This window comes from Bubalus bubalis, chromosome 2 (genome assembly GCF_019923935.1).
Source record: "Bubalus bubalis isolate 160015118507 breed Murrah chromosome 2, NDDB_SH_1, whole genome shotgun sequence".
Taxonomy (NCBI): domain Eukaryota; kingdom Metazoa; phylum Chordata; class Mammalia; order Artiodactyla; family Bovidae; genus Bubalus; species Bubalus bubalis.
The window spans coordinates 29,902,816-29,916,352 of NC_059158.1; the positions used below are offsets into that span (position 1 = coordinate 29,902,816).

Genomic DNA, 13,537 nt, shown 5'->3' on the forward strand with positions numbered 1-13,537 from the left:
CCCATTCCATCCCATCCCGTTGGCCTTTGCACTTGCTTGGTCCTGGACCCTGCTTTGGGGACTTTTGACTTGCAGAGCTCCGGGTGCCTAGGTCTAGCCGTCTTCTTCCAAGGCTTCGGTCTGAGACAGGCCGACCCGTGAGTAAGACCGTGCACCTTGAGGTACGTCTGCCTTTCAGATCCCTCCATTCTTCAGGCTCCTCCCCACCCTTAGTTGTTCCCGGAGAAAGTTGTCCTTTCTCTCTTCCCAACTCCCAACTTCCTCCTTCTTTACTGCTGAGAAGGGATCCCACGCTGCTCTATCCTCTTCTTAGGTTTAGATGCTCCACTGTCCTCTCTCTTTCAGTGAGGTCCGTGAAAGTTCGGAGGTACTGCAGAAAAGAAGGTGCTTTTGATGTCCCAGAGGCCATATTGCCGTCTTCCCTGGTTACCCAGGAACCCCGGAGTTCCTCTGGGCAGAGAGCGATTGTAGGGTTCTAGAGGGATATGCTCTCTCCAGAGCTGCCTCTTTCGAGGCCGCGGTGGTTGTGAGGGTTTTTTTTTTTTTTTTTTTTGTGAGAGGTGGCGGAATTGGAAGTTTCTTTCAGTGTACAGATAGATGTAGGTGATGGTGAGAAGTGGAAAGACAGGTCTAAACGTACATGAAAGTGTAAATTGCTAACTTGTTCTCGTTTTTATCTGGAAAGAGAGCAATCTTTTATATGCACCAAACTCTGAGTAATATATTTGTGTGAGTCAAATTTTAAATCACTTGTTGATTTTTCTCCCAGTATTTTATGTTTAAAGACTTATTTATGCTGATACTAAATTTAATTTGCATGCTCTGTGTTGTCCTCTCTCACCTAAGTTGGCCGAACATTGTAGGCGGCTAGCTTTTAAAGTAGAATCACGTGTAAACAAATTTGAAAGGGATTTGATTCAGATCTGTATGTAGGTGTTTTACCCGTATTTTTTTGAGGGTGTGGCAGATGTTGCTTCATCATTAGGGCAAATGTTGCTTCATTGTTGCTCTTTCACACATTTTAGTCACTCATAACTTATTGTATTTGCTTTGCATATTATTTCTTTGGTTGCTGAAAGTGTCTGTTGATGGATCTTTTGAGAAAATTTCAGAAATCCTGTTTCCATCAGCCGAAGTTGTGTTCTTATCTAAAAATGATGTCTATTTCCAGTTTTTACCAATTTGCCATGCAATTTTCAGGAACTCACCTACATAGGGCTGTTTCCTATCATTTATCCAGGTTTAGGAAAGCCCTACCTGCATTTTGTAAAGCCCTACCTGCAACAGTGTAAAGAGCAATACTGCATAGAAACCTGGAATGTTAGGTCCATGAATCAAGGTAAATTCAGCTCTGTTCAGTTCAGTCACTCAGTCGTGTCCGACTCCTTGTGACCCCATGAATTGCAGCATGCCAGGCCTCCCTGTCCATCACCAACTCCAGGAGTTTACTCAAACTCCTGTCCATCAAGTCGATGATGCCATCCAGCCATCTCATCCTCCGTCGTCCCCTTCTCCTTCCGCCTTCAATCTTTCCCAGCATCAAGGTCTTTTCCAATGAGTCAACTCTTCCCATGAGGTGGCCAAAGTATTGGAGTTTCAGCTTTAGCATTAGTCCTTCCAATGAACACCCAGGACTGATTTCCTTTAGGCTGGACTGGTTGTAAATTGGAAGTGGTCAAAAAGGAGATGGCAAGAGTGAACATCGACATTTTAGGAATCAGTGAACTAAAATGGACTGGAATGGGTGAACTTAACTCAGATGACCACTGTATCTACTACTGTGGGCGAGAATCCCTTAGAAGAAATGGAGTAGCCATCATCGTCAACAAAAGAGTCTGAAATGCAGTACTTGGACGCAATCTCAAAAACGACAGAATGATCTCTTATTCATTTCCAAGGCAAACCATTCAGTATCACAGTGATCCAAGTCTATGCTCCAACCAATAAGCTGAAGAAGGTGAAGCTGAATGGTTCTATGAAGACCTATAAGACCTTCTAGAACTAACACCCCAGAAAGATGTCCTTTTCATTATAGGGGACTGGAATGCAAAAGTAGGAAGTCAAGAAATACCTGGAGTAATGGGCAAATTTGGCCCTGGAGTACAGAATGAAGCAGGGCAAAGGCTAACAGAGTTTTGCCAAGAGAACGCACTGATCATAGCAAACACCCTCTTCCAACAATACAAGGGAAGACACTACACATGGACATCACCAGATGGTCAACACTGAAATTAGATTGATTATATTCTTCGCAGCCAAAGATGGAGAAGCTCTATACAGTAAGCAAAAACAAGACCAGGAGCTGACTGTGGCTCAAATCATGAACTCCTTATTGCCAAATTCAGACTTAAATTGAAGAAAGTAGGGAAAACCATTAGACCATTCAAATCAAATCCCTTACAGTGGAAGTGACAAATAGATTCAAGGGATTAGATCTGATAGACCAAGAGTTGCCTGAAGGACTATGGCTGGAGGTTCGGAGGTTTGTGACATTGTACAGGAGACAATGATCAAGACCATCCCCCCAAAAAAGAAATGCAAAAATGCAAAATGATTGTCTGAGGAGGGCTTACAAACAGCTATGAAAAGAAGAGAAGCTAAAGGCAAAGGAGAAAAGGAAAGATATACCCATTTGAATGCAGAGTTCCAAAGAATAGCAAGGAGAGATAAGAAAGCCTTCCTCAAGTGATCAATGCAAAGAAATAGAGGAAAACAATAGAATGGGAAAGACTAGAGATCTCTTCAAGAAAATTAGAGATACCAAGGAAACATTTCATGCAAAGATGGGCACAATAAAGCACAGAAATGGTAGGGACTTAACAGAAGCAGAAGATATTAAGAAGAGGTGGCAAGAAGAAGAACTACACAGAAGAACTACACAAAAAAGATCTTCTTGACCCAGATAACCACAATGGTGTGATCACTCACTTAGAGCCAGACATCCTGGAATGTGAAGTCAAGTGGGCCTTAGGAAGCATCACTACGAACAAAGCTAGTGGAGGTGATGGAATTCCAGTTGAGCTATTTAAAATCCTAAAAAATGATGCTACTACTGCACTCAATATGCCAGCAAATTTGGAAAACACAGTAGTGGCCACAGGACTGGAAAAGATCAGTTTTCATTCCAATCCCAAAGAAAGGCAATGCCAAAGAATGCTCAAACTACTGCACAGATCAGATCAGATCAGTCGCTCAGTCGTTGCACTCATCTCACACGCATGCAAAGTAATGCTCAAAATTCTCCAGGCCAGGCTTCAACAGTATGTGAACTGTGAACTTCCATATATTCAAGCTGGATTGAGAAAAGGCAGAGGAGCCAGGTATCAAATTGCCAACATCCACTGGATCATCGAAAAAGCAAGAGAGTTCCAGAAAAACATCTGCCTCTGCTTTATTGACTATGCCAAAGCCTTTAACTGTGTGGATCACAACAAACGGCGGAAAATTCTTCAAGAGATGGGAATACCAGACCACCTGACCTGCCTCCTGAGTAATCTATATGCAGGTCAGGAAGCAACAGTTAGAACTGGACATAGGACAACAGACTGGTTCCAAATCAGGAAAGGAGTACGTCGAGGCTGTATATTGTCACCCTGCTTATTTAACTTATATACAGAATACATCATGAGAAACACTGGGCTGGAAGAAGCACAAGCTGGAATCAAGATTGCTGGGAGAAATATCAATAACCTCAGATATGCAGATGATACCACCCTTAAGGCAGAAAGTGAAGAAGAACTAAAGAGCTTCTTGATGAAAGTGCAAGAGGAGAGTGAAAAAGTTGGCTTAAAACTCAACATTCAGAAAACTAAGATCATGGCATCCAGTCCCATCACTTCATGACAAATAGATGGGGCAACAGTGGAAACAGTGACAGACTTTATTTTTTTGGGCTCCAAAATCACTGCAGATGGTGACTTCAGCCATGAAATTAAGAGATGCTTGCTCCTTGGAAGAAAAGTTATGACCAACCTAGACAGCTTTTAAAAAGCAGAGACATTACTTTGCCAACAAAGGTCCGTCTAGTCAAAGCAGTGGTTTTTTCCAGTAGTCGTGTATGGATGTGAGAGTTGGACTATAAAGAAAGCTGAGCATCGAAAAATTGATGCTTTTGAACTGTGGTGTTGGAGAAGACTCTCAAAGAGTCCCTTGGACAGCAAGGAGATCCAACCAGTCCATCCTAAGGGAAATCAGTCCTGAATATTCATTGGAAGGACTGATGCTGAATCTGAAATTTCAATACTTTGGCCACCTGTTGCGAAGAAGTGACTCATTTGAAGAGACCCTGATGCTGGGAAAGATTGAAGGCTGGAGGAGAAGGAGACGACAGAGGATGAGATTGGATGGCATCACTGACTCAATGGACATGAGTTTGAGTAAACTCTGGGAGTTGGTGATGGACAGGGAGTCCTGGAGAGCTGTAGTCCATGGGGTCGCAAAGAGTTGGACACAACTAAGCAACTGAACTGAACCTGCATTTTGTATGAAATGATTGTGATATTATCTTCTGCAACGTACTCTCAGGCAGTTTTCAGATTACTCTTTTTAAAATGTATTTTTTATTGAAGTATAGTTGAATTACACTGTTATGTTAATTACTGTGTACTCTGCCTGTGTGCTCAGTCATATCCTACTATTTGGGATGCCATGGACTGTTGCCCACCAGGCTCCTCTGTCCATGGGATTTCCCAGACAAGAATACTGGAGTGGGTTCCATTTCCTCCAGGGATCAAACCCACATTTCTGTGTCTCCCACACTGGCAGGCAGATTTTTTACCACTAGAGTTACCCTGAGTGTTAATTACTGCTGTACAGTGAAGCCTCTCAGTTATACATACATGTACATTTTTTCATGTTCTTTTCATTATGGTTTATCACAGAATATTGAATATAGTCCCACGTGCTATACAGTAGGAGCTTGTTTTTTATCCATTCTATTAGATTACTTTTTATAACATTACTATCCTAGTAGTTCAGTTATAAATTATTTCTTCTCATCCACCTTTTAAGCTAGTACCTGTAGTTTATGGCTCAGAAGAAGATGGATGTCTAGGACCCCATGAATTTAACAGAATAAAAGGCATACGAGTTTAAAAAAATAGGAATTGTTTTTGTTGTATTTCTGTTTAGACTTTGTTCTATGCAATTTTTACCTAGGACACATTTTTTTATCTTTTAATGCTTCTTGAACCTATCTCCTTTTTAAAGACACTGTGCATAACATATTAAATTTTAACTTATGTATAATATGTTATATATAATATACTTATAGGTAAGTGCACATATCATATTTGTAATTGATGAATTATATTTGTAATTTGATGAATTTCCACAAACTGAACACATGTGTGTAATAGGAATTTAGATCAAGACCATCACCCTAGAGCTCCTTTCTTTCTTCCTTTCTCAACTAGTCACCACACATAACCACTCTTCTGACTTCTGACATCAAAGATTAGTTTTGCCTAATTCCTAAACATATTTTTACAGCTACATAAAATTCTATAATTTTTAAATACTGAACTTATTTCTTCATTAATGATGTTTCTAAGTTTTCCTAACTATAAGTAAAACTACTAGGGAATGTGTATTTTGTCTAATAATTTTTCCAGGAGTAATGATCCTCAGTGGAATGGCATGATCATTTCAGAGATTGTGCATGTTACCAATTTGCTTTTTTAAATAGTTAATCTCAGTTAATACTCCCACCAATTGGATTCCTTTTTGTTTTATAATTCCCTAACAAATGTTGGGTATTCTTATTTTTGTTTAAAATTCACTAAATTGATAGATGAGAAATGGTATGGAAAATAGAATTTTGAATTCACTTTACTTGTCTTATGTATTGTAGGGAATCATGAATATATTAATAAAAATTTCCACTCAAAACCCTTTTAAATACTAGGCTCTACATGTTGAGACTGTATGACTCTGATAAGCATTAAATAGAACTTTCAGTTCTGCTTTTCTGTGTGGAATTTTGATAAGCTACTTTATTTCTGTATTTCTTTGGACTTTAATTTCTACATCTGTAAAATGATGAAATTGGACTTAGTTATGTAGTATAAGGCTCTGGGTAATTATCAGGAATATATAGCTCTGATATTAGATCAGTTTATGGAATAGAAGAGAATGTATACATATATGAAATTTTATATACATATATTTTGTATAAACAAAACATATAAAGAAATATATCTTATATGAAGATAAAAAGCAGTGTTCTAATCTATTGAAGTGTGGGAGATGATAGATTTATAAAGAGGGAAACAGAGCTCTGTGGTATGGCATACTGAAGAGGCCATTTAATCCAGCTTGTAGTTTCAGGGACAGGGTGTGAATGTATTAGTTAAATGCTTTGCTTTCCAGGATTAAATACTAGCTCTTCTGTGCCTGAGTTTCCTCATCTGTAAAATGGGGATAATATTAGTATAAATTCCTATTTCTTGGTGGTGTTTTGAGGATTAACATTGCTGCTCTACATAAAGTCCTTAAACAGTACCTGTCACATAGAAAGCCCTGCATACCAGAGGTTATGCCTTAGCCAAAGTAGTGCATTCTAGGTCAATGGAAGAGCAAGGGCAAGTCACGGAACTTTGACATATGCAGGGCACTGTAGGTAATCCAGAATTTCTAGAATACGAAATGTGTAGAGGTCAAAGGAGTGAAGTGAAGTCAGTCAGTCATGTCTGACTCTTTGCGACCCCATGGACTGTAGCCCACCATGCTCCTCCATCCATGGAATTTTCTAGGCAAGAGTACTGGAGTGGGTCAAAGGCAGAGGTAATTCTGAGAGATAAGCAGGGATCAGGGCATAGGGGGCTTAAATGTCTGTTTTATTCACCCCTTTTTTCTCCAGCATCCAGTAAAATGCCTGTCATAATATAGATGTTAAATAAAAACCTTCTGAGTGAAAAATTAATTAGGAGGCTATGCTGCATCCTCTACATGATGCATAGCCTTTGAAAAATCTTCAAAGAAGTGTGACATGATCATCTCTGCTTTGGTGTCAGTGTGCAGAATGGATGAGAGGGGCCTAAGACTGGTCAACACAACCACCTGAGAGGCTCTTGAGGAAGAGGACTAGACTAGAACAATGATAGTAGTTGTGGACACGAGGGACAAAAGTTATAAAATATTACGTGTAGGGAACAGAAAAGGAGAAGAGATGAAATCATACTTATATACTCTTTTCTCTCTTTTTCTTTCTCACCAGTAAGCTCCTGTTTTGCCAGTCTTGCAAATACATATGCACTGTGCTTCTTTTTCTAGGTCAGTTCTTGTTCTTGTTTGGCGTGTTCCATGTTCCATCATGTTGAGGGCTAAGACTCGGCTTTTTTTGCTTTCACCTCATCACCTGAGGCAGCTGAAAGGGTCATCAGGCTCCAGGCTTATCTGGCAACGACTTCTGCATCAGCAACAGCCCCTTCATCCAGAATGGGCTGCCCTGGCTAAAAAGCAGTTGAAAGGCAAAAACCCAGAAGAACTAATATGGCACACCCCAGAGGGGATCTCCATAAAGCCCTTATATTCCAGCCGGGATACCAAGGACTTCCCTGAAGAACTTCCAGGCATGAAGCCGTTCACGCGCGGACCGTATCCCACCATGTACACGTTCAGGCCCTGGACCATCCGCCAGTATGCTGGTTTCAGTACTGTGGAAGAGAGCAACAAGTTCTATAAGGACAATATCAAGGGTGAGATTTTAATGTGATTCATAATATTTATGGTCAAACATCTTGGCTTTTTGAAGGGAGGCTAGTTAATCTCTATAGAGCTAATAGTCACTTTATAATCTAGTAGTCAAGGCTATATTCTCAAAGAAAAAAATGAATGTTTTTCAATTTACATGGTCAAAAAAATAGATAACCCAGAATAAAGTGCTCAGTTCTTGAAAGAAAACAATACCTAAATGCACATTGTATAAAAGGACGTGAAGTTATATGAAGAAAATTCTGAGACATTGCCTTTGCCTTTGAAAAGCTTTTAATTAAAACTGTCAGGATAGGAATGGGAGGGGAAAATGGCTTATGAGACGACCAAAGAAAGGAATAAACAAATAATGTGGTACAGATTTTAGTTTTTTGAGTGGTTTTTATAATTCTATTTCCCATTAAATTTCAATGGCCAAGACAAGCAAAAATAAATGAGCGTACAAGTCTAAATAATGTTAACTGTATATAAACAGCCATATCTTCCCATGAATCTTAAAAATATTTCTATCAAAAATTGTTAAGATAAAAAAATCCTCAGATAGACATGAGATCAATATGTTTTATTCCTTCTATTCTTTATTATAGTGAAGTCTGGAATTCACTTTGTGCATTTTTTTAGTACATGGGAAACAACAGACTCTTAGGAAATAAAGTCTCTTTATATAAGTTTGTTTTGAGCATAAAGATTGTTTATTATCAAAGTAGACTGTGATGAGATGAATCAGTACTTTCAGTAGTGTTAAAATCAGTTTACTTTGATGCCAGACTGTTTAATCCTACCTTATTTTTCTTTATATATTTAGCTGGTCAACAAGGATTATCAGTTGCCTTTGATCTGGCAACACATCGTGGCTATGATTCAGACAACCCTCGAGTTCGTGGTGATGTTGGAATGGCTGGAGTTGCTATTGACACTGTGGAAGACACCAAAATTCTTTTTGATGGAATTCCTTTAGAAAAAATGTCAGTTTCCATGACCATGAATGGAGCAGTTATTCCAGTTCTTGCAACTTTTATAGTAACTGGAGAAGAGCAAGGCGTACCTAAAGAGAAACTTACTGGTACAATCCAAAATGATATACTAAAGGAATTTATGGTCAGAAATACTTATATTTTTCCTCCAGAACCATCCATGAAAATTATTGCTGACATCTTCCAATATACAGCAAAGGTATCCTTTGTTATTATAGGTTTTACTATAGTTCTTAGAATGTAGGAATTTTTATAAAATGCCATAACTTAATTTGAATTTGGTAATTGAGTCTGAGTAGTAGTTATAGTATAGTCAGGATGTGGGATTTGTGTTTGTATGTATATTGTTAATTTTTATCTTTTAGTCTTTAATGTACTAGTTTTATGGTCTGTCATTACCTATAGGAGTCTGAACAGTAGGCCTTTATTGTATTTTCTTTATTGTTAAAATTTTTATTCTCTGATAATTGTTAGAATCAGGGAGGGCTCATTATTTACACTTCTTTATTTCTCTCCAGATTTCAGAATCAATTGTGAATAGACACTGGTGTCAGATAGATGAGAATCAAAATAGCAACTTTGTTTCTGCAAGAAAACGGGATTAGAAGATATCACTTGTATCTTCAACCACAATAAGATCCCTAATATTTCACCCCTGAAGTAGGTTCATTTTCCCCAGAGTGGTAGGAAAAGAAGGTTCTTATAGTATTTCTATATTAGCAGCAAACCTTCAACAGGGAAACATAAAGCTTCTTCATTTCCTCTAAGTAATTCATTTATACTTTCCCCCATCATTCACACTTTACTTTTTGCTGACAATGCTCTTTTCTTATCTACCTTAAAATTAGACCATTATTTCACAGTAAAGGGCAAATCATTATGTCATCAAATCTTTTTTATTTAAATCTCTTTACCTCTTATAATTGCCATTCTCTCAGTACTCTTGCTAGTATTGCCTACTCTCCTCATTTGATATTTAGCCTTTACACTTTTCCATTTTATTTTTTTTTCCATAGATTCCATCTGCCCATGTGAATTGTTTAGAATTATACATGCCTATCACCTTTTTCAATTTCACAGACATGCATAGGAGGATTTAGTTGAGCAGTATATGAAACACACACACACAAATAGCAGTATCTTTAAGTAAATGAAGATACTAAGAGAAGTTCTCTTTCATCTAAGAGAAGTTGGAAGGTAGGCTGCCAAGGTCTTGGTTATATGGAAGCTCCACAGCCATAAGGATTCCAGTCTCCTTTCATTTGGCTTTCTCTATTTTTAGTGTGCCAACTCATGATTAAGGAAGTAGGGAGGTGGACTTTGTTTGGGGAGAGGGACTCCACCCTCTAGTTAAAGGTGAACTTCCAGAAGGAAAAAACCAAACTTCTACTTACATCTCAGTGGACACACAGAGAGGAGATTGGAAATGTAGAACACATTGGCACTCTGAATGCATGGTTCATATACAAGAGGAGAGTGGAGAATGGTTCTTGGGGTAGATAGTAGCAATCTGCTATCATGGACTTGGACTTTTAACCTTTTGAAAGACTCTAATGTCACCTGCAAGTTCAAAATTGTTTTATATAATTCTTCATGTAAGTGATAAATGTGCTAGTTTCAGATATTGATGAAATATGTTATATTGAAGTACTTTGTAAACTTTTATGTTATTCCTTTAAAAAAATTTACTTGTGGCAAAACTATCAGTCATTTCCAAATAAACCATTCAGTGGCTTTTAAGTCCGTTCACTTTATTGTGTAACCATCACCATCATCCATCTCCAGGATTGTTTTCATCTCGCAAAAGTGAATCTCTGTGTCTGTTAAATACTTTCCATTCTCCCCTCCCTTTGGCCCCTGGCAAACACCATTCTACTTTCTGTTTGTACTTATAAGCGAAATCATAGAGTATTTATCTTTTTTTTGTCTGGCTTATTTCACTTAGCATAATGTCCTCCAGGTTCATCTACATTGTAGCTTGTGTCAGAGTTTGTTTCCTTTTTAAGACTGAATTATATTCCAGTATTCTAGTATTTCTGTTATTCTTAAAGAAATTCTGTTAAACTGCTCTCAGTAGGGAAGCACCTGTTTGTTTCCTTGCTGCTTTCTTTGTAACTCTAAATATACTCAAGTAGTCTGTCAAGGCCATGTAATTCAGTCCCCTTATTACTTTGTGATGAATGTTTTTTCAAGAGCTGTTGGTTATAAAAAGTATTTGCAAGTATAAAATACAGATAATCCATACCATACCAACAACTAACTTTTTTTGAATACTTTATATATAGGCATAATACTAAGTGGTTTTGGTGAGTCATTTCTTTTAATCCTACAACTCCATGAGAAAGGTAGAATTATGGTATCTATTTTATACTTTAGGAAGGCACAGGATAACAAGGTTGAGAAACTAGCTTACAGTCCTCTGGCTAGTTAAGTGATATGACTAGAATTTGAGTACTCTGACTTGAGTTCACATTCTGAACCCACTGTAATGAGTGTCTGTGATTTAGTATTTATTATTTATTTTTGATTAATTCTTGGAAGGATAATAGTTTTTTTTTTTTTGGTTCTGCAGGTTCTGTGTGATATGTACCCTATCTAACATGACATTTTAGGGGAATAGTGGATTAGAGATTGTGGTAGAAGGAACCTGTCTGAGATATCCTAAGCATTAAATGTCATAGTAAATCAAACTGAAATCTTTGAATTTTAAGTCACGCGTTTTTCCTGTTTAGTTTTCATATACAGTACTAGCACCGGATCGTTTTCTTTTTTCCCCCCACTGTGTACTTATTCATGTTCAGATAAGATAATTATAACTAGTTAACAATAATTAAATTTATACATCTTCAGCACATATGCCCAAAGACTTGAGGTCTTAGGACCTCATATGAGGTCAGAGGCATCAATTTCTAATTAAAGATGTTATCATTCCCAAAGGTTACATTCCTAATCTCAACCAACTAATTCAATGTTTAACTTTTGGTGCTGATCAATGGTTGATGATTCCTTTTCACTAGGAAATAAAACAGGTACATGTAGTCCTTTGTGGTTCATTGGATGAGCCATTTAAATTGAAAAATGAATGTAACTAAACATTAAATAATTTCAGTTAATATTATATCTAAATTGAACATTATTTTCAAGTAGTATTGTCTCATAGAAAATAAATTTAATAGAACCTTTTTATATTTATATTTAAAGTTGTGTTTTTTATTATTTTATATAGCACATGCCAAAATTTAATTCAATTTCAATTAGTGGATACCATATGCAGGAAGCAGGGGCTGATGCCATTCTGGAACTGGCCTATACTATAGCAGATGGTTTGGAGTACTGCAGAACTGGACTCCAAGCTGGCTTGACCATTGATGAATTTGCACCAAGGTGAGTAAATTAAACTCAAATATTACCTCAACATTAAAAAGTTTATAGGACTATTTTATGAGTGTATAGCAAAATATATTGATAAAATGAATTTGTGTGTATAAATATACCAGATTCTTTTAGGGAATAAGCCAGTACTCTTTAAAATTATTAATAAAATTCAGAGTTAAGTTTGACCATGCTGCTGCTGCTGCTAAGTTGCTTCAGTCGTGTCCGACTCTGTGAGACCCCATAGACGGCAGCCCACCAGCCTTCCCCGTCCCTGGCATTCTCCAGGCAAGAACACTGGAGTGGGTTGCCATTTCCTTCTCCAATGCATGAAAGTGAAAAGTGAAAGTGAAGTCGCTCAGTCGTGTCCAACTCTAGCGACTCCATGGACTGCAGCCTACCAGGCTCCTCCGTCCATGGGATTTTCTAGGCAAAATTACTGGAGTGGGGTGCCATACTTCTTTGTAAATTAGAGGAATTTTGTTCTCTGCTATTCTGAAGATAATTAACTGACACATTTTGAAAAATAATTTAAAAATGTAAATATAATTTTCAAGACAGATTTGTCTTTGTTCTTTTAAAAGACAAGTCCTCTATTATAGGTTTAAGGTTATTGAAGTATATATGCTTTGATTTTAATTCAAATTAAGTTATTTGAAATTAAAAATCTGAGCTTTTGTGTATGTCTGTGTGATGCATTTAGTTTTATTTTCCATTTTATAATCAGATTTTGGACTTAACATTACTATTTTAGGTTGTCTTTCTTCTGGGGAATTGGAATGAACTTTTATATGGAAATAGCAAAAATGAGAGCTGGGAGAAGACTCTGGGCTCACTTAATAGAGAAAATGTTTCAGCCTAAAAACTCTAAATCTCTTCTCCTAAGAGCACATTGTCAGACGTCAGGATGGTCACTCACTGAGCAAGTATGTATGAATTTTAAGAAGTCATTTATTTTCTTCTAAGCAACTTGGCCCAGGCAAGAAATGCATTTAAGAACTTTTCTGCTAATATTTGAAAAATCACAATTGTTCTGAAGTGAAAGTGAAGTCGCTCAGTTGTGTCCAACTCTTAGTGACCCCATGGACTGCAGCCTACCAGGGTCCTCTGTCCATGATTTTCCAGGCAAGAATACTGGAGTGGGGTGCCATTGCCTTCTCCATAAGACCCAGCACAGCTAGCTAAATAAATAAATAAAGTGCAGTAACTAAAAACTGGTCACAATTTGTTAAGTGTCTGACTAAAGTTGAGAAGGTGACAGACACCTCCCTGTGCAGACATCATGCTGCTGCTGCTGCTAAGTCGCTTCAGTCATGTCCGACGCTGTGCGACCCCATAGACGGCAGCCCACCAGGCTCCCCCGTCCCTGGGATTCTCCAGGCAAGAACACTGGAGTAGTTTGCCATTTCCTTCTCCAATGCATGAAAGTGAAAGTGAAGTCACTCAGTTGTGTCCAACTCTTCGTCACCCCATGGACT

At 37.8% G+C, this 13,537-nt stretch overlaps 1 protein-coding gene across 2 annotated transcripts in view; it reads left to right on the forward strand.

Moving 5' to 3' along the window:
* Window positions 1-7: 7 nt before the first annotated feature.
* The window catches only part of MMUT (methylmalonyl-CoA mutase), a 41,644-nt gene continuing 28,114 nt past the window's right edge, over window positions 8-13,537 (forward strand). Inside the window, exons 1-5 of one of the 2 annotated variants that reach the window (XM_025268717.3) lie at window positions 8-161; window positions 7,273-7,697; window positions 8,519-8,886; window positions 11,914-12,071; window positions 12,814-12,985. In XM_025268717.3, the coding sequence (XP_025124502.1) occupies window positions 7,313-7,697; window positions 8,519-8,886; window positions 11,914-12,071; window positions 12,814-12,985 (1,083 nt within the window). In that variant the 5' untranslated portion in view covers window positions 8-161; window positions 7,273-7,312. The remainder of the gene's footprint in view (window positions 162-7,272; window positions 7,698-8,518; window positions 8,887-11,913; window positions 12,072-12,813; window positions 12,986-13,537) is intronic. The other variant, XM_006041278.4, reaches the window with a different exon arrangement.